The sequence below is a fragment of the Jaculus jaculus genome, chromosome 18 (genome assembly GCF_020740685.1).
Source record: "Jaculus jaculus isolate mJacJac1 chromosome 18, mJacJac1.mat.Y.cur, whole genome shotgun sequence".
NCBI classification, from domain to species: Eukaryota; Metazoa; Chordata; class Mammalia; order Rodentia; family Dipodidae; genus Jaculus; species Jaculus jaculus.
The window spans coordinates 45,812,491-45,834,059 of record NC_059119.1 but is presented as its reverse complement, the minus strand read 5'-3'; the positions used below and the strand labels follow the sequence as shown (position 1 = coordinate 45,834,059).

General features: G+C 50.9%; 1 protein-coding gene across 1 annotated transcript in view; it reads right to left on the bottom strand.

Annotated features, from left to right (window-relative positions):
* The window catches only part of Kcnk12 (potassium two pore domain channel subfamily K member 12), a 68,269-nt gene extending 47,980 nt beyond the window's left edge, over nt 1-20,289 (bottom strand). Inside the window, exon 1 of the mRNA XM_004660145.2 lies at nt 19,676-20,289. Within this exon, the coding sequence (XP_004660202.1) occupies nt 19,676-20,066 (391 nt within the window). The 5' untranslated portion in view covers nt 20,067-20,289. The remainder of the gene's footprint in view (nt 1-19,675) is intronic.
* Nucleotides 20,290-21,569: the final 1,280 nt, after the last annotated feature.

The window sequence follows — 21,569 nt, the reverse complement described above, 5'->3', positions numbered from 1 at the left end:
TTCTTCATTCTTCAAATGGAGACATGAATAATGCATGTCTGCCTGCTTTCGCAATGCATATCAAGGAGCTTTGGGAGACCAGTTCCATCCATCAGGCCCACACCCCAAAATCTGCTGGATGGTGTCAGGGGCCCGAGCTACAGCCACCGTAGTAGAGCTCAGTACCCACTGTGCCTTGCTCTATACTTTGAATGTCCCAATTGGTCTGTGGGTTGCCTGATAATTCGACTTTAGGGACAGAGGCTGCCTCAGGCATTAGGGCCTCCTGTGGGAATGAAATGACTCTGTGCAGCTGTTGGGTTCCTGGTAAACTGCTTTTAAGTTACATCCTGCATCTAAGGCACTGGGTAGGTAGGAAAAGGAGCTTGGTAGGAAAAGGAGCCCTGGCATGAATTCCTGGAACAAGGAAGGCTTCTTTTACAAAGGGAATCATTATTCCTTTTCTGATTTTTTTTTTTGGGGGGGGCTTTTATTTTAAATTTATTTATTTGTGTGTGTGAAAGAGAGGCAGAGAAAGAGAGAGAGGCAGACAGAAAGAGAGAGAATGGGCATGTCAGGGCCTCTAGCCGCTGCAAATGAACTCCAGACACATGCGCCACCTTGTGTGTCTGGTTTACGCGGGTACTGGGGAATTGAACCTGGGTCCTTAGGCTTCACATGCAAGCTCCTTGACTGCTAAGCCATCTCTCCAGCTCTTCCCCACCCCGCCTCACCACCCCCTCCTTTTTTTTCTTGGCTTTTTAAAAGCAAGGTCTCTCTCTATAACCCAGGCTGGCCTGGAACTCATGATTTTCCTCAGCCTCCAAAGTGCTGGAATTAATGGTGGGCAATACTATAATTGGCTTTATTTATTTTTTTCTTATGAGACAGACGCTTCATGTTGCTCAACCTGGCCTCCAACTTTCTGTGACCCTGCATTCCTCAAGATTATAGGCATGCATCACCATGCCCAGCTTGCCATCTGGTTTGTAAGTGGAGATTTTCATATTGTACTTTTTTTTTTTTTTTTTTTGAGGTAGGGTCTCACTCTAGCTCAAGCTGACATGGAATTCACTGTGGAGTCTCAGGGTGGCTTCGAAGTCAAGGCAATCCTCCTGCCCGAGTGCTTAAAGGCGTGCTTAAAGGAATAAAGGCGGGAGCCACCACGCTGGCTTATTTTACTTAATTTTTTTAAAAAATCTATTATTTATTTATTTATTTGAGAGAGAAAAGGAGGCAAATAGAGAGAAAGAAAGAATGGGTGCCCCAAGGGCCTCTAGCCACTGCAAACGAATTCCAGACACATGGGCCCCCTTGTGCATCTGGCTTACATGGGTCCTGGGGAATCGAACCGGGGGTCCTTAGGCTTCACAGGCAAATGCCTTAACTGCTAAGCCATTTCCCCAGCCTCATATTTTACTTCTTTTTATTTATTTATTTTTAAGGTAGGGGTTTTACTCTAGCTCAGGGCTGACCTGGAATTCACTATGCAGTCTCAGGGCAGCCTTGAAGTCACAGAGATCCTCCTACCTCTGCCTCTCTAGTGCTGGGGTCAAAGGCATGTGTCACCGTGGCCGGCTCATATTTTACTTAAAAACATATTTTATTTATTTATTTGAGAAAGAAAAAGAGAGAGTGAGGGAATGGGCATGCCTCCAGCCACTGCAAAGAACCTCCAGATGTATGTGCCACTTTGTGCATCTAGCTGACGTGGGTACTGGGGAATTGAACCTGGGTCCTTTGGCTTCACAGGCAAGTGCCTTAACCACTAAGCCATCTCTCCAGCCCCCATATTTTTATTTTTTCTTTTTCTTTAAAAAAAATTTTTTTTGTTACTTTTTATTTATTTGAGAGCAACAGACACAGAGAGAAAGACAGATAGAGGGAGAGAGAGAGAATGGGCGCACCAGGGCTTCCAGCCTCTGCAAATGAACTCCAGACGTGTGCACCCCCTTGTGCATCTGGCTAACGTGGGTCCTGGGGAATCGAGCCTCGAACCGGGGTCCTTAGGCTCCACAGGCAAGCGCTTAACTGCTAAGCCATCTCTCCAGCCCTTACTTTTTCTTAAACAAGTGCCCAGGTAGAGTTGGGAATCTTAGTCATTCATTCAATTTCTCATGCATTCTATCGTCTCCGGAGCCTCCCACGTGCCACGCTTGCTGCGACGCAGTGGGAAGAAAAGCAGCGTCCAGAGAGGCAGGGACCTCACTTTCCAGGGAGCCATCATCTGCATGGTGGCGCACGCCTTTAATCCCAGCACTAGGGAGGCAGAGGTAGGAGGATCGCCGTGAGTTCAGGGCTGCCCTGAGACTGTATACCAGCCAGCGGGGGGGGGGGGTGGGGGGGGTGGAGGGGGGGGAAGGGTAGCTGAACCAGCCACACAGTCAGGGCATGCCTTACAACACCAAGTGTGGGATGATGGCCAAGTGGACTGTCAGACTGGGCCTTGAGGTCCCACATCAGCATGGACGTGGGCAGACCTCCTTCAAGCCTGGTTCCCGTGCCACCCAGAGCGGCGCATGGAGCACCCTTGCTCCAAGGGCCAAGCAGCTCAGCTTGAAGGGAATCCTGTGTGTTCCTTTCCCCTCTTGGCCAGAGCCGTCCCTGCAGCAATTCTGGCTGGAGCAGTGAAACAGCCTTGCAGAAGGGGCTCGCTCAGAATTTCGCACATTTGGCAGCAAAGAACGAGATCTCGGCCACTTGGAAGGGATTAAGAAGGGATGCGGAGTGCGGCTCAGTGTTCGCACGGATCTCCACTGTAACTTTCCAGAAAGCTGGGACAGCCGATTCCAATAAAAGCTTCCCCAAGTATTTCGGGAGGCTTTGTGGAGGTGCTGGGCTGTGTGGGTAGAGATGGCTTTTCTTGGTCTGTTGGGATCATAATTCATTTTTTTCCCCCCTTTGGGACAGGGTCTCACTCTATAGCCCGGGCTGTCTTAGAACTCATGACCATCTGCCTACCTCAACCTCCTTAGTACTGGAATTACTGGCGTGCGCCGCCACACCCAGCTTGGAATTATATTATACTCGTCTGGGAATTATATTTCATTACTGATAAAACTTCCATCATATACTAAAAAAATTTTTTGTTTATTTATTTATTTGAGAGTGACAGACAGAGAGAGAAAGAGGCAGAGAGAGAGACAGAATGGGCACACCAGGGCCTCCAGCCACTGCCAACAAACCCCAAATGCGTGCGCCCCCTTGTGCATCTGACTAACGTGGGACCTGGGGAACCGAGCCTTGAACCGGGGTCCTTAGGCTTCACAGGCAAGCGTTTAACTGCTAAGCCATCTCTCCAGCCCTCCATCATATTTTTTAACAGGCTTAACCTTTCTGTAAAAACTTTTATTTATTTATTTATTTAGAGACAGAGAGGGAGGAGAGAGAGTAAGAATGGGTGTGCCAGGGCCTCTAGCCACTGCAAACAGATGGCACCTGGCTTATGTGGGACCTGGAGAATCGGACCAGGGTCCTTAGGCTTCGCAGGCATGTGCCTTAACCACTAAGCCATGTCTCCAGCCCACTTCCATCATATTAGTGAACCAATGTTCATTTTCCAAAGAGGAAGTCCTGGAAGGCAGGTGGGACAGAAGGATTAAAGGGGACTCTAGATGACTGAGGGATGGAGCTACATCCAGGGCCCAGGTGAAAGAGGAGCGGAGTCATTGCTATCCTTGTGTGGGACTGACCTTTGCCCACTGTCTCTTGCGAAGCGGCAGATCCGAGACTGGGTTTTGCTTCCTCTGGCTTTGCTCCAGGGATCCTGGCTTGGCTAGGTGCCTCCACTTTTTCCAGGGCCCTCGGCAGGGTCTGGAGAAGACCTCAGCTGACTCAGAGCTCCGTGCAGACAGCTCTGCCAGCCAGGGGAGTCCCAGATGGCCGGAACTGGCTGCCCAGGTGCATACCTCATGAAGCTAGCGGCCAGGAAGAGGGAGACCAGAGCACAGACGGCTCTGCCAGGTCCAGGAGTAGGGAGGAGATCCGAGCAGGCCCAGGCTGCTCAGTTTTTCTAGAAGTCCAAGGTTTCCACTCACCCACCCACATTTCATCTATTCAACATACCTTGGCTATTCGCCGAGGAACATGACCCATGATTGTGAGAAACTGCCCAAGTGCTTTAAATTGTCTTCAATTCTAACCGGATAGCCCATTCGCAGTAGTCTAGCTACGGTCATGGTCGCAGTGGCTTTCCTAAGTGTATCAGGGACTAGCAGTACTGAAGGAGCTACTGCGCTGAATGAACAAAGGAGATGGGGCTGGAGAAATGGCTTAGTGGTTAAGGCGCTTGCCTGCAAAGCCAAAGGACCCAGGTTCGATTCCCCAGCACCCATGTAAGCCAGATGCACAAGGAGGCGCATGTGTCTGGAGTTTGTTTGCAGTAGCCAGGAGGCCCTGGAGCGCCCATATTCTCTCTTTCTCTCATTCCCTGCCTCTTTCATTCTCTCTCAAATAAAGAAATGAAAATGTAATATTTTAAAAAGGAAAGGAGTCGGGTGTGGTGACTTCATAGTGAATTCCAGGTCAGCCTGAGCTAGAGTGAGAATCCCCCGCCTTGAAAAACCAAAACCAAACCAAACCAAAACAAGCAACAAGAACAAAAAATATGAATATGGATATGAACTTTCCTGCACACCTATTACATGCTAGGTCCTGGGCCAACTTTGGACACACCTTATTCCACTGACCACAAGCTGATATTAAAGCCTGAAGCTGACATGGATATGTGTCATCAGCATGTGTCTCGGGGCAGTAAGGGGAGCTTAATCACACGTCCCTCACGAGTGGGCGCCTTACGAGCTGAGTTATAAAGATCAAGTTCACCAGGAAGGAAGCGGGAAGAAAGGGAAGCGCTCTTGAGGGAACAGCACAGTCAAGGGTCTGGTGGGTGCCAAAGTGCCTGCAGAGCGAGTGTGGTGGCTCTGAGGTTGGTAGAGGAGAGAGGTGGAGTGGCCAGAAGTTGAGGATGGCAAGAGGATGAATCAACAGGCAAGCATTTGGTTTCACACATTTCCCCAATGCCTGGGCAGGGTTTATCCTTGGTTCTTTTTTTTTTTTTTTTAAATATTTATTTTTTAGAGAGAGAAAGAGAGAGAGAGAGAGAGAGAGAGAGAGAGAATGAATGAGAGTGCTATGGCCTCTAGCCACTGCAAACGAACTCCAGTTGCAATGTGTCACCGTGTGCCTCTGGCTTACGTGGGTCCTGGAGAATTGAGCCTAGGTCCTTTGGCTTTGCAGGCAAACATCTTAACCACTAAGCCATCTCTCCAGCCCTAGTTCTTTTTTAATTATTTATTTATTTGGGGGGGGGAAGAATGGGTGTACCAAAGCCTCTAGCTTCTACAAGCTTTAGATACATGCATCACTCTGTGCATCTGGCTTTATGTGGGTCTGGGGGAATTAAACCTGGGTCATTAGGCATTGCAGGCAAGCGCCTTGACCACTGAGCCATCTCTCCAGCTCTGTCTCTAGGTTTTGACTTTGGGCAGAGTCTTCCTCAAACCAACCAACCCTCAGGAGCTTGAGTGCTGAAGTGGGCCTGTCCCCAGATCCTCCGTGCTGGTGACCTTTCTACAGCAATGACTTCCTGCTTACTTGGTTTCCTGCTCTGCCTCGGGCTGAGGCAGCTCCTGGTGCAAAGCTGTGGGACCTGAGGTTATAGGGTCCCATTTGTGGGCAGGAGTTAGGGTAACGGGCCTTCAAAGTTCCCTTCAAGATACTCAACAGTGGACACTGCAAGTCTTCTATTTGGCCAGCCAGGCCAAATGAGCCAACGGGTGCAATAGTGGCACGTCTGTCATGGTGGAAACCAACTGCCCTCTAATTGGACTGGAGGGCCCCTCCATGGGAGGGAATACATCCCTGGTACTGAAAACTTAGAATGGGGTAGTCATGAGCCCTAGGGTGTAACTTCTGCTGCTGTCTGGCTAAATGTATACACTATGGTCATCAAACTGCCCAGTAAGCACTTCTCTTAATGTTCAAACCCATATATTAATGCGACTCTCACTTTTGGTCGAGAATCTTCCCTTTTCAGATGGCAGTGACCTTGGGATGACTCAGAAGTCATCATGGTGCTGGGAAGAAGTGACTGGAGTGCTTAGCACTGCAATATCTCTATCCCACCTTCCAAGGCTCAGGGTCTATTGCGGAAGAGGTGGCGGAAAGAATGTAAGAGCCAAAGGAAGGGTAGGACTCCTTACAACATGCTCCTCCAGACACAAAATGGCCTGGATATCCATGACCTCACAGTGCCTGACACTACCTACACAAGACCCTCATAATAGGAGGAAAAGATCATGACATCAAAATAAAAGAGAGACTGATTGAAAGGAGGAGGGGATATGATGGAAGTGGAATTTCAAAGGGGAAAGTGGGAGGGGAGGGCATTACCATGGGCTATTGTTTACAATCATGAAAGCTGTTATTTAGGAAAAAAAAAAAAGAAAGAAAGAAAAAAAAAGAAAGCTCCCTTCAGGTCTGGCTCCTAGAGAGCTCTAGGGAGCTGCATGCAGCTCCAAACTGGGCTGCTTAGCTGCTCCCCTCCTAGAGGTGCCAGGCTGAGACTTTCCAGAAAGATGGATAACAGGCAGCCTTTGCTTTCAATGTCACTGTGGAGGTGCAAGGAGCGTGGTACTGAGCTCTCCCCACCTCCTCCACTCATCCGATGGGGACAGGGCTGACTCCAGGCTATAGGCTGCAGTTCTTTCCCAATGCGAATGTATGCATCAGGAACAGTAAGGAAGATCCTCGGGGGCTGCAGAGATGGCTCAGCAGTTAAAGGTGCTTGATTTCAAAGCCTGACAGCCTGGGTTCAAGTACCCAGTACCCACATCAAGCCAGATGCACAAAGTGACACATATATTTGGAGTTCCTTTGCAATGGCAGGAGGCCCCTAACATGCTCATACTCACTCTCTGTTCCCTTTGCTCTCTTCCTCTCATTCTCTCTCAAATATATTTTTTTTAAAGAAGACACAAGGGCTGGAGAGCTGGCGTAGCAGTGAAGGTGCTTGCCTGCAAAGCCAAAGGACCTCAGTTCGATTCCCCAGGACCCACGTAAGCCAGAGGCACAAGGGGCCACATGTGTCTGGAGTTCGTTTGCAGTGGCTGCAGGCCCTGGTGCACCCATTCTCCCTCCCTCTCTCTCTCTCTGACTCTCTCTTTCAAATAAAAAAAAATTAAAAGAAAAGAGAAGATAACACAAGCCAGGTGTGATGGCGCACACTTTTAATCCCAGCACTCCGGAGGCAGAGGTAGGAAGATCACCATGAGTTTGAAGCCACCCTGAGACTACACAGTGAATTCCAGGTCAACGTGAGCTAGAGTGAGACCGTACCTCAAAAAAAGAGAAGAGCCAGGTGTGGTGGAGCATGCCTTTAATCCTAGCACTCAGGAGGCAGAGGTAGGGGGATTGCCGTAAGTTTGAGGCCACCCTGGGACTCCGTAGTGAATTCCAGTTCAGCCTGGGCTAGAGTGAGACCCTACTTCGAAAAAAAAAAAAAAAAAAAAAAAAGAAGACGACCCTGGGCAGTCAGGAACAGACCTTGAGCCTCCATTCTGCCAAGGATTGGCTTGCTCAGCGATGCCAAGATAGTCACTTAACCTCTCTGAGTCAACGTCTGCATCTATGAAACGGGATATCGTCTTTATTTTTCTTCTAGGAATTTTGGAGGCTTCTGGGAAAACAAAGACACAGACACAGTAAACTGACCACATGACACATGGCACGGAGGGGACTGACCAGTGAAACCAACGAGGCCTTGGTTAACCCCTTGCTCCCCAGAACCGAGCGGCCCTGGCTCCTGGCACAGCGGTGTCTGAGGTGGAAGCGGGGGGTGGGGGGGGGGCACTGACAAAGCTCTGCAATGTCCTTCTGTCTCTTCCCCTGACCTGACCCCAGACCGGTCCCTGCCTGGGAACAAGGCGGTGCTTTCTCCACCACTAGAGGAGCGGTGGCAGCATCCTGCCCAGGGCCAACTGAGTTGGCTTCCAGTGACATCCACAACAGGCCCGACACCTGATCTTGCGAGAAGCCAGATCTGGCATCTCGGCTGCCCTCAGCTCCACAGCTTCCCCCGAGCCCAGGAGGGCCGAGGAACGAGGGCACGGGGCTGCCGGGGCTCTGCTGCGGGACAAAGAAGCAATGGCTGATGGCGTTTTCACCTGTCACTTTTTAAAATTTACTTATTTATTTATGAGAGAGACAGAAAGAAGCAGAGAGAGAGAGAGAGAGAGAGAGAGAGAGGCGCACCAGGTTCTCCAGCCAGGCAAAGGAACTCCAGACGCATGTGCCACCTTGTGTAACTGGCTTACGTGGGTCCTGGGGCATCGAACGTGGGTCCTCCAGCTTTTCAGGCGAACGCCTTAACTGCTAAGCCATCTCTGCAGCCCTCACTCGCCACTTAAATACTCACTCCTTTACCAGTTCATGTGGGGGACAATTAAGACATTCTAGATGAGTACCCAAAAGGAAAAACAACAACAACAACAAAAAACCCTTTTATAGAGCATCTTTCCAAGTCAGGCATGGGGTGCAAGCTTACCATCCCAGCACTTGGGGGAGAAAGACAAGTGGACCAGGACTTCAAGGTCATCCTCAGCTACACATGAAGTTCAAGGTTAACTGGGTCCCTCACAGGGGGTGTGGCGGGGTGAGCTGCAAAGGGTGAGTGGGCCAGTCTCCCCATGCCAGCACAGGGCTCATCAGCAGGGTGCCCCAGCTCTGGGTAGCTGGGCTTGTCAGGCAGCATACAGGGATCAACTCCTTCTATCTTTAAAGTAGCTCATGAACAAAAGCCACTTCAAATATTTTGTTTCTCTTTATCTATTTGAGAGAGAGAGAACAAAATAGGCACGGAGAGAGAGAGAGAGAGAGGGAGAGGGAGAGGGAGAGGGAGAGGGAGAGGGAGAGGGAGAGGGAGAGGGAGAGGGAGAGAATGGGCGTGCCAGGGCCTCCAGCCACTGCAAACGAACTCCAGACGCGTGCGCCACCTTGTGCATCTGGTTTACGTGGGTCTTGCGGAATTGAACCTGGCTCCTTTGGCTTTGCAGGCAAATACCTTATCCACTAAGCCATCTCTCCATCCCCAAAAGCCACTTTTTTGTATGTGTGATAGAATCTTGTTATGGCTGTCCCAGTTGGCCTTGATCTCGTGGTAATCCTCCTGCCATGGCCTTTGCGGGGGAGATAAGGAGATGTATATCAGGTCATGAGGGGCCCGCAGCTGGGATGTGGCAGAAATGGACCCGGATTCTATGCCGGCAGCTGGTGTGTTTAGCACCTCTACCAACCCCACAGGCAGAGCTGAGGAGACAGTCCTCTTAGACAGGACGGCATCTCAGCTAGATCACTCACGGGACCCCTGGCACTTCTTTCTTTAAGAGATGGAGAAACTGAGGCGCTGGGTAATGTGTCCTGCCCACCCAAAGCCACTCAGCCGGTGAGTGGCAGAGCAGGATCAAGTCCCTAGACCCTAACTTTGCTCTTTCTCTCTGTGTCCTGGCTCAAAACTGTGACCTGAGGCCCAACAGTCTCAGCATAGCCTGGCAGTCATGAGGAATTCAGAATCCCGGGTCTCAACCCCAGGTCCCTGGAATAGAAACCGCATGGTGACAAGATGCCAGGCGATTCCCCTGCAGGGCACTGCATGTGTAACAGATGTCTGCAACCCTGAGGATAAAGGGCATTGTAAAACTTAAAATAAGAGTTTTTTTTTTTTTTTTCCTTTAAAGGTGCGCATCACCACGCCTGGCTGCCATAGACATTTATTTTTATTTTTATTTTATTTATCTATTTGAGTGAGTGAGAGAGAGAGAGACAGAGAGGCAGGTAGAGGAAGAGAATGGGGGCGCCCCAGAGCCTCCAGCCACTGCAAACGAACTCCAGACACATGTGCCACCTTGGGCTTCTGGTTTATGAGGGTCCTGGGGAATCGAACCTGGGCCCTTTGGCTTTGCAGGCAAGTGCCTTAACCACTAAGCCATCCCTCCAGCCCAATTACAGGGTTTTGAGTGCTCCATCACAGTTGCCTCGGGGCCCAGGGGAAGCAGATGGAGGCAGTCAGACACATTGGTCGTCAGTGGACCTGCTAAGGAACCATTCTGCCCATGGAGATGACACTCAAGACAGGGTCCAGAACATTCCTTGCCACAGTCACTGACCACTAGAGGGGCCTAGTTGCCCCTAAGGAAGGACTAGAGCTGCAGTTGGCTAAGGAATGAGGTTGAGGATACACCCGCTTTTGGATCAGAGCATTATAAAAGCAGCTTGACAGCCCGAGAGCCAACTTGGAGCAAAAGATCAGTTTCCCCAGCACCTCCCCTGCCCTATGATTTGGTTTTTCTCAATCCTGTGGAAGGAAAAGTGGGACGCTTCAGGGTCCTCCAGCATCCCCACCCCATCGGTGGAAAGTCTGCTACTATGAGGATGTGAGGCTAAATCCTCCCGGCTTGGGCTCCACACACATTCTGGTTTTCTGGTCACTGGGCTCTTGTTCCCAGGGGAATCTGGGGCGCAGAATAGCGAGGGGAGGGCTAGGGAGCTCAGTCTAGACTGGGTGCTGAGATGACTCTGGGAACAGGCCAACCCAGCATCTGAGGGGTACTCCAGAGGTTGGGGTCCAGCGTCCCCTTCCAGTCAGCTTTTTTTTTTTTTTGTGACCAAATTGGTCAAAGTGGTCCAAATGCTTGGGGAAAGTTCTGGAGGACCATCACAGTGCTTCCAGACACAATACATCAAGGATCTCCCTTGACTCAATTCAGGGCCATTGAAAGCTGGGGACCTTGGACACCATCAGGACTGAGTGGAAGAATGCCACCCCCCCAGGGGAAGTGTGTGCCCAGGCGCCCCTCTGTCTCCGTCTTTGACAGCATGCAGGTGTCCCCACGTGTTTCTTTTTCTCTTTGCCCTTCTCCACTCAACCAAGACTTCCTGTAGGAGGCCAACGAAGCCAGAATCTATATAGCCCCGTTTGCCAGGTGGCTCAGCTCCTGGCAACGGAGAAAACGAGCCGCGCCACCGTCCGGCCTCTGCTAGGCTTCGGACATGCAGAGAGGCTCGTCTTGGGAGAGATCAGAGCGCTGGCCTCAAGCAAGCGCCGTGGAGACGGCAGGACCCGCTGACTCAGCACTTTCCCTGCCGGAATTCATCTCAACAACTTACAGAAGGAACAGGCCGCATGCATAAAGATGATCGCTGTGGCATTACTCAAAATAGCCCGAACTGGGTGGTTGCAGTCAGGTTCGCGCTGCTTGTAGAAATCACCCAACTAAGAGCAGCTTGTGGGGGGTGAGGGGGAAAGAGGTTTATTTTGGCTTACAGGCTCGAGGGGGAAGCTCCATGATGGCAGGGGGAAACGATGGCATGAGCAGAGGGTGGACATCACCCCTGGCCAACATAAGGCAGACAACAGGAACAGGTCAGTGTGCCAAAATCTGGCAAGGGACACTGGCAACAATATCCATAAGCCCGCCCCCAACAACACGCTGCCTCCAGGAGGCGTTAATCCCCAAATCTCCATCAGCTGGGAACCTAGCATTCAGAACACCTAAGTTTATGGGGCACACCTGAATCACCCCTAGCCCCCCCTAAACTGATATCCATACATGATGTAAAATATAATGCACTCAGTCCACCTTTAGAAGTCCCCATAGTTTTTATAATCCCAATGATTTTCAAACATCCTCATAGTCCAAGGTCTTTTAACTGAGCAATAATTCCAAAAATCTCCCCCCCCAAAAAAAAATCCCATAATGGCACAGAATAAACACTCATACTGCAAAAAATGGCACCGGGCAAAGCAAAGCAACACTCAAGCAATACAAGATTTAAACAGGGCATACATCAAACTGTAGCTTCAAGTCCAACAACTCTAGCCAGCGACAAGTCTCCAAGTCCAATAATTCAAACCAGTGACAAGTCTCTGGAGTTCTAATTCCGCCCCTCCAGCTAGGGTAATCACAGACCTGGGAAACCTCATCCAGGGCCCACAGCTCTCCCTAGCAGCCAGGTGGTCCCAGCATCTCCACTGCAACCCATGGTTCATCCTCATGGCTCCATCAGGTCTCCATGCAGGCATCCAGCAAACCGGCTTCACACTGCCCATGCCGTTTTCAAAACACAAGACCGCATAGCAAAATCAATGACCCTCTCTTTCCTGCATTTCTTATACTCTATAATACCAGGTGGAGCGCTAATTTGTTAATCCGGAGTGGGGGGGAATAAATCAGACTTTGAAGAACAGGACACTCCTTGAGCACTCAGGACCCTTCAAAAGAGTCTACATTCTTCCTGTTGCCCCAGTGCAGGTCAGATGGCCCAATATCAAAGGTTGTAATCTCATATAATTGCAGCTGAACAGGCAGAAGTTTCAGCCCAAAGATTTCATTTCTGTGCCATATCCCTCTGCACACACCAGTCTGTTTCTATGCAAAGCAGCCCTGCATAGTTCTCAGGACAGGAGCATAACAGCAAGCCTCTCACACAAACTGCTTCTAGCCCAGTCTAGGCAAAGCTCTTTCTCACCCTCATAAACCAAACCTCACACTCCATAGTTCTTACTGCATTCAGGGCTTTCAACTCTGATGAGAATAGTCCATCAAGCTGTATTTATAGCACTGCAAGGCGTCTCTTAGGCCAAGGTTTCAAATCCTCCCACATTCCTCTTGAAAATCAGCTCCAAGAGGCCAAAGCCACATAGTCAGGTGTCTAGCAGCAAATGACACGATTCCTCCATACCAACTATACTGTTGCAGTCAGGTTCACATTGCTGATAGAAAACACCCAACTAAGAGCAGCTTGTGGGAAGAAAGAGGCTTATTTTGGCTTGCAGGCTCGAGGGGGGAAACTCCATGACGGCAGGGGAAATGAAGGCATGGGCAGAGGGTAGATACCACCCCCTGGCCGACATCAGGTGGACAACAGGAACAGGAGAGTGTGCCAAACACTGGCAAGGGGAAAACTGGCTGGAACACCCATAAGCCCGCCCCCAACAATGCACTCCCTCCAGGAGGCGTTCATTCCTAAATCTCCATCAGCTGGGAACCTAGCATTCAGAACACCTGAGTTTATGGGGAACACCTGAATCAAACCACCACACTGGGAAACACTCAACTACCCAGAAATAAGGAAAGAGCAGCCACCAGAATGCTCCTATCAGCACGTGAAGGCCACGTGGGAACATGGGATCAGCACTGAGGAGAAGACACAAGGAGAGGGCACAGCCCACATCCCTTCCTTTCCCCCACCCCAGGGAGCCTGCGGGAATGAAGGCCCGTGTTGGGGGAGGAGCGCATTATGAGTGAGTTGTTCTCTGACTCATTACTGAATGTTTACCGTAGGCTGGGTCGGGTGGGTGAAGGGTGGAAAGAATGGAGCAGAGAAAAGAAGCCCATTTCCCGCACAGTTTCAAATCCAAGGCCATGGCTTTTCATAACCGTCCTTTTGGTCTACCAAACACAGCCTCAGCTTCCCACAAAAGGACAATTAATAAAAGCAGCACAAGCAAGTGCTGTCTTCTTTCTGAGTTGCATAATGTCCTTCGAGGTGTCAAAACCATCTCTGTGGCTTGAGAGTGAGTATAGAGGGCTTGCTGTTTAAGCACGAGGACCTGAGTTCAGATTCCCCAGGACCCACGTAAAAGATGGGGCACTGCTGGGCGTGGTGGCGCGCGCCTTTAATCCCAGCACTCGGGAGGCAGACGTACGAGGATCGCCGTGAGTTCGAGGCCACCCTGAGACTACAGAGTGAATTCCGGGTCAGCCTGGGCTAGAGTGAAAAGCCCTACCTGGAAAAAAAAAAAAAAAAGAAAAAAGCCCATAACCCCAGTGCTGGGGAGGCTGGGACAGGAGGGGCCCTGGTGTCTTCTAGCTGTCAGAGACTCTGTCTCAAACTGTAAGGTAGAGAGATGGCTCAGTGGTTAAAGGGGCTTGCTTACAAAGCCTGTTGGCCTGGCCTCACTTCCTCAGCCTCCCATGTAAAGCCAGACCCAAAGTGGTATGCAACTCCTGACATTCATTTGCTTCAGTAGGAGGCCCTGGCATGCCCGTACACCTATGTGCACACGTGCGTGCAAATAAATAGAAAAATAAAATAAAAAGGAAGGTGGAGAGTAACTAAGGAAGACACCTGATGTCAACCTTTGGCCTCCACGTGCGCACATACATGTGCCCACACGCATATGAACATGCATGTACACATGCATTACACGTACACACCCCCAAAACGCCACCCCTGACTGCATCACATACATCCTAGTTGGTAGTGACATTTTAGACTTACAATGTCTCGGTTTCCTCTACAGCAAATGCATTTTTTTTTTTTTTTTTGGTTTCTCGAGGTAGGGTCTCACTTTAGCCCAGTCTAACCTGGAGTTCACTATGGAGTCTCAGGGTGGCTTCGAACTCACAGCAATCCTCCTACCTCTGCCTCCTGAGTGCTAGGATTAAAGGCATGTGCCACCATACCCAGCTAAAAAATGTATTTTTTAGAAACTCATGCTTTAAAAAGAGAGAGAAAAGAAGTTAGAAAGTTAGGACTTGGGCTAGAGAGATGGCTTAGCGGTTAAGGCGCACACCTGCAAAGCCTAAGGACCCAGGTTCAATTCTCCAGGTCCCACGTAAGCCAGATGCACATGGTGGCACACGCGTCTGGAGTTTGTTTGCAGTGGCTGGAGGCCCTGGTGTGCCCATTCTCTCTCTCTCTGTGTCTCTGTCTATAATAAATAAATACAAATAAATATATTTTTTAAAAAAGTTAGGACTTGTCACTAATCTCACGGGTGAATAATTAAGTGTGCCTACTTTGGAAAGCAGCAAGCTAAATTATGCAGTGCCAAAAAGCAACATTTCTCATACCTATGCCATCCTGCCTGTACCAGCATGGTTCTAGCTCTATAGCTACAAAACTGCCAGAAAACCTAATAAAAGGAAGCAAATGTATATATATTTCTCTTTTGACCAAGCTGCCATTTGAGAAAGACTTTAAAATATGTTCTTCCCTATGTGTAAATGTGACGGCACATGCATAATTAAAGCCCCAGTGGAGAGCTTCCTTTTAATCTTTTCAAAGTAAACCAATAAAACAGCCTTTAGCATGTGAGTACTGGATTAATATTCTTTAGATTCAGAGTATCTGTCTCCAAGCTAGGCCTGTTGCCTCTAAGAACATGGTTTCGAATTAGAAGGACACAGCTACTGTCTTTCCTTAGCTCATCCAGCCCCAGACAATGCAGATAACGATGTGCCAAAGGCCACACTTGCTTTTTGCAATGAGTGCCGCTTGCCTTGGATGCTTGTTAAATGGAGGAATGCAGACATAGATGCATTCACATTAAAATAAACTTCATTTCAAGCCCCAGGGAGTACGTCACATAGTATAAATGGGAGAAGTAATAATTATCCTGAGTTTCAGTTCTGTGTGAGCAATCAGTATAAATAATTTAGACCATAAAGTGGATTTTTCTTTTCTTTTTCTTTTTTAATCTTGCTTAGGGGGCTGGAGAAGATGGCTTAGCAGTTAAGGCATTTGCCTGCAAAGCCAAAGGATCCCGGTTCTATTCCCCAGGACCCATGTAAGCCAGATGCACAAGGAAGGCACATGCATTTGGAGTTCGTTTGCAGTGGCTGGAGGCCCTGGTGTGTACATTCTCTCTCTCTCTCACTCTCTCTCCTCTCTCAAACAAACAAATAAATAAAATATATTTTAAAAAATCTTGCTTGGGCTTCGTTTCAATTGACTTTCTATGCAGCCCCAACTATTGCTGAATAATCAGTCTCCGGCACGTTATCCTACTGGATTTCTGCTGTGTGGACACACGGTGTGTTTACACAGTTGCAAACCACCCAGCTCTGGGGGTGTCAGGACTAGGCAAACGTCGGGATGAATATTCCATCTCACGGTGACGTTCAAGCTGGCCTTGAGGACGCATGGCCAAACGGCCTTGGTTATGCTGTCCACTCGTTGAAGACCTGTTCCTGCCCTTTCTTTCCTTTCCCTTCAGACAATGCTCCTGACAGTGAGAGTTTATGCACACAGACGCAAGCTCAGGCCAGAGGAAGGAAGAGGAGTGCCATATTTCACCAGAATGTCCCCGACTTGCTAACACTCCTGTTCCTTAGCTTCCTTGTACTGCTTTTGCCTGTTGAGCTGTTAAGGACTCTAACCTGCGTGACCTGTAGTGTGCCATCTTTTAAGTTTTCCCTCAACTTAATAAGCTACTGGTTCTTGCACATATGAGAACATTTACAATTACACACACACACACACACACACACACACACACACACACACTCAGACACTCATTATCAAATACTCCAGTCTCAGACAAGGATGTCTTTGATCCTAGATCTCAGCGAATCTCTAACTGAGTGACCTTGGGCAATTCTCTTTAACACACTAACACATAGGCTTGGACCAAGGGTCTCCATCTTGTTCTGGTCAACTTTAGTGAGAATGGCTAGGACATACTGCAATCCACTGGCCATGCAGGAAGCTGCTTTAAGAATATCCTTTCATTTTTCAAAAATATAGCACTGGATCTGCACATTGCTTCATATTTATGCCGTGAATGATCATTTACAATAAAAGACTAGGTAAATTATTTAGCTGAGTCAACACCCCCCCACATACACACCCCCCCAAAGAAAGATCCTGCCCTGCATAGTGGTGTATGCCTTGAGGCCAACATAGGAGGATCGGCTGTGAGTTCAAGGCCAGCCTGGGCTAGAGAGAGACCCTTCCTCAAAAAAAACAACAAAAAGAAATCCAATTTGATTAAGCAGTATAAACAGTTAAGCCAAGGCATTTTTTGGTCCCATGAATTCTACATTGTTGAAAGAACCACACACACGTGTGTGGGGCGGGGGGAGGAAATTACTATGGGATATTTTTTTATAATCATGGAAAATGCTAATAAAAATTAAAAAAAAAAAGAATCACACACAATGACATTAACTGATCACGTGAAAATGAGCTTGCGTTGGTTTTCTTCTCCCCAGGGTGAGGTGGCAGACAGAGAATCCTGACACCCCATTTAGGACTTGAGCTTTGGTTCTGTGAACTGTGGAATCCATGAACACATCAGGGATAATAATCTCCAAAGATGCAGGGCAAGTAACGGGGAGGGACTATGGTAGGGCACAAGAGAAACAGGCTAACACCTACTGAATTTACTAAAATTTACCAAAATCTCATTCAAGTGCATTTGTCAAGGAGAAGACTGAACCGATGATAATCACATCACTTAGGGACTCAGTAGAACTCACTTAGCAGACAGAAGTGAAACCAATTTAAGCCACCAACTCTCAAATGCCACAGCAGGTGGCAGCTGGCAGAAGCCTTGCTATTCACGTGGGGGTTTGGGTAGCCATGCACAAAAGGCTAGTTCAACTCTCAGCTGTCCACAGGCTGGTTTGGATGTTCCCCCTGGAGATTTTGGAAGCAAAGTGCTGGGTCACTCATAAACATGGAAGAAACTACAGTGTAACCCTCCCACACTGCTTGCCTACATCTAAAAACAAAACAAATCAAGAAATAGAACGTAGTTCCTTTCTGCTTGACTAAACGAGCAAGCCAATCAGGCCAGTACATTCAAGGCTGGGGCATGGAATAATTTTCCAACAAGCTCACTTGATTCTGTGCAGAGCTTGTTTTGGAAGCTTCCAAAGCCCTCTGAAGGGGCTGTAGGCATGACGGTAACAGGAGCTCCCCAGAGAGGCACGGTGAGTCCAGTGATTAGAGTAAGGTCCTATCTGGATGCATTCCCAGCCGGAGGATACAGCCCAGAACTTCCTCTTTGGCCTGTGGGTTCCATTAGGAAACTACAGCATGTCACTGGAAGAGAGATTCAGTGACTTACATATATTCTCAGGTGTACCTCTGTTGAAGAAGCAAGCTGTGTTTACAAGTGGAAGGATGCATATCAACAACAAACTATAAATGCATGATGTCATTCTCCAGGGCTAAGCATCCTTAGTACTTTTAATGCACTAAAAAAAAAAAAAAAAAAAAAAAACCAAACCCAAACTCTAGTTGCTATAGCAACTTGATGTAGCTCTTAAAAGGGGATTTTTTTTGAGGGGGTCATTTTATATCTCCAATCACCATAACAACATGCTATATTTTTAAAGAGTATTTTTATCTAATTTGTGTAGACTTTGGACTCGGTCCATACCTGCCGTTTCTATTTAAAATAATCAGATCAAACATGACACATGAGAAAAATCATTGAAGACAAGGAGGCCCTTTCACAGAGTGTACACACACACACACACACGTGTGTGTGTGCACACGGAGAGACATGTCTGACTGTTCACATGTGGCACATGCATGCAACCTCTCTCTCAGACGCCTAGCAACTGTAGTCAGCATCTTCTACTGGACAGTTAGCTGTAGTCGGTGCTGTAGGCTGAGCAGACACGCCGTGGACGTGGCGTCTAGCAAGTCCTCCACTTGTCTGACCCGTAAGGCCCCTTCCTTCCACATTGCACTCACTGATAGAAGAAAGTCACTTGGGGTAACTAGTTCAACTGGTCAAATGCTTCTCCCATTCCAGGATCAAGCAGGAGAGGGTGAGACACACAAGTCTTCTCAAAATGAAAGCCCCCCCCCCCCCGCTTCTTCCCCTTTTGCATTCTGTTCAGGTAAATGAATAGCGAGAAGGCCGTTTCTTGTGATGTCCAGGAATTAGAAAAAGGGATTAAAGCTGTGTGTGGGATGGAGAGGAGATGGTGTGGTGGCTGGAGAAGTCGCAGGAGGACTTCCTAAGACTTCAATGCAGCTTCAAAAAGAAAGAAAAAAGAAAGAGGTGTGGGAATCTCAGAAAGATCTCAGAAAGAACCTACACAGCATTTTCCCTAATGTTAAGAAAATGGGCACTGTTTATACCAAAAGTGGAAAGCAGAGGGAAATTCTTCTGCTGGCTAACCTTTGGTACCACGCTACTGGTTGAAAAAGGGGCCAGGGGAACATCACCACCACCACCACCACCACCACCACCATCAACAACAACAAAAAAGGTCAAAAAGTTGGAGGAGAAGCCTGGGGGATGGTGTGTGTGTGTGTGTGTGTGTGTGTGTGTGTGTGCGCGCGCGCGCGCGCGTGTGTAAAAACAGCAAAGTGATTGTCCTAGGCTCGGACTAAAGAGACTTTACTTTGAGGGGGTGGGTCAGTGTTGACAGCAATAGAAGCAGATGGAAGAAGATCTTGAGAAAGGGAGTGTGGGCCAGCGACGCCCTTCCCAGGATAAACACCCGGCCAAGGGAGAGAAAGAAGAGTATGAGGGCGCAAGGGAAATGAAGAGCTCGCGAGGGAGAGTGGAGATGATAAGAAAACAGACTTGCAATGATCTGGGGACGGATACTCGAGGTCTGGCGGGCTGGGAAACAGCAGTCCTTGACGCATCCTCTCTCCTTTCTTACCGAGAGGTGCGCAGAGAGGAAGGCACAGAGCTTTCAAAGCGCCCGGAGCCCCCGGGTGAGGCTGTCCAGGTTCGGACCCACTCACTGGCAGGTGAGTGGAACCGCTCAGATCACTTCGCTCCCGGGGGGCGGGGGATCGGGAGAGGTAGGAGGAGGGCGGGTGGATGGGGGAACGCATGGAGAGGAGAGCGCGCATCCAAGTAAGCAAACGGGTGTTATTAGAAGGGAACCAGAAGGGGTCCGGGGATCGCGGGAGAAGAGCGCTCCGTTCAGCTCACCTATGGTCGACACCACGGTGCCCACGAAGTAGAAGGCGCCCGGGAAGTCCCAGCGCGGGCGCAGCGCGTCGGCTCGGACCCCGGCGGCCAGCGCGGCCTCGTAGTGCCGGAGGAAGGCGCGCAGCTCCGGCTCGGCCACGCCGTGCGCCGCGCTGAAGTTGCGCAGCGTGGCTCCCCAGCGCGCCCGCGCCTCCGCCTCTCCGGGGCTCTCGAGGGCCGAGAAGACCGTGGCTCCGGCCACCATGTAGAGGCCAATGAGCGCGGCCAGCAGCACGAAGCGCCCGGTGTCCTCGTTGAGGTGCGAGCGGCGGCGGCAGCAGCAGCAGCAGGAGGGGCGAGGCAGGCGGCGGCGGCAGCGGCGGGGCGGGGGCCGGGGATTGCGGGAGGACATGATCCGGAGCTCAGCCCCGGGGCCGGGGTGGTGCTCGGAACCCGGGCCGCCGCATCTCCTCCTCCTCCTCGGAAGCAGGAGCGTGAGGATGCTGGCCAGGGAAAGGAGGGGAGGCGGTGGGGTCCGCGGGGAGAGGGGGAAGGGGTCGCCGCCGGGCCCCCTTGGCAGCCTCTCCAGAACCGGGACGGTCAGGCGTCTCCGTGTCCCCGCCGGGCGCTCAGGCCACACACGGGTCGCACGGTCCAGCGGACACCCGCGCTCGAGCGTTTCTGTCTGCGCCCCGACGCCTGGCGGGTTCCCAGGAGTCCTTACCCGCCGCCCTCGGGCGCAGGGCTCCGAAGCTAGGCCCCTGCAGCCCTGTGGCCGGAGTCCACGGGGCCCCGGGCCTCATACTCCTGTGCGCACAGGCCGTGGGGCTGCGGGTGGCACGAGCCGTAAAGCAACCCCCCACACCCCACCCCTGGGGTGCCTAGGACCGGGACGCGGCAGCCGGCCACCGACAGAGTCCTTGGAGGCGTCCCATGAGGCGCCCCGGGGCTCGGCGTCTCCAAGGCGCAAGCTCTGCGCGCGGGCCCTGCTTCCACTCCCCCAGCCCCGGGGCTGCGCTGGTTGGCGGCGTCGGCTTCCGAGCTGAGTCCACCGCCGGCCGTGGGGTGGGAAACGATCCCTTTCCTAGCTCCAAGCCGAAGAAGAGCCGCCAGGCACCGAGAGGCGGAGTCACCGGAGCCCAGGGCGGGGTGTTTGAGGCGGGGTGAGTAGGCAAGGGAAGGAGGGGTGGAGGTTTGGGTTGCTGCGACGCCTCCGGGTGCTTCTGTGGGCACCAATGCGGGGCCACCCGAGCAGGTGTCCGACCTGCAGTGTTGTCCGCCCACCGTGCTCCCGAACCCGTTGTGCTCCACGAGGCCGTCCTCCTTCTCAAGCTTCTGGGGAAAACTTTGCTCAACTTGGTGCTTCTGAGGTCTCAGGAGCTGGGGGGCCACAGTGCGCCCATCCCTGACTCCTGATCCTCCGGCTTCGGCCTGAAGTTTTAAGTTGCGTGCGCTCGCTGGTTTTGGTCCTGGACCAGCAGCAGCAGCAGCAGCAGCAGCAAGGCACCGCAGCATCCAGGTCTCGCCTGGATACGAGACAGCGCGTGGGGTGGGGAAGCGAGGAGAGGCGGTCTCTGGGCTCCGGGAGGGATGCAGGCCGGCGTCAGCACCGCGGACAGCGCGTCGGTTGCTGCAGCCCAGCGGGAGGATCGCTGCTCGCCGGACCTCTGGTGCGCGGTGGCGGCGGTGGGGACGCGGGGGACACCCCAGGCGCGTGTCGAGGCCACTCACCTCGCCACGCAGAGCTCCCCACTCGCTCCCAGTCTTCCTTTCCACCTCCTGGGTGGTCCACCCATCCCGAGGCAGGTGCGGTCGCGGAACCGAGAGCGGATAGGGTGGGGCCGCTGCGCAAAGAGTCGGAGGAGGAGTCACGCGCAGGTGGCCGCGGTGGTGGTGGGGAGCACGGTGGAGGGCC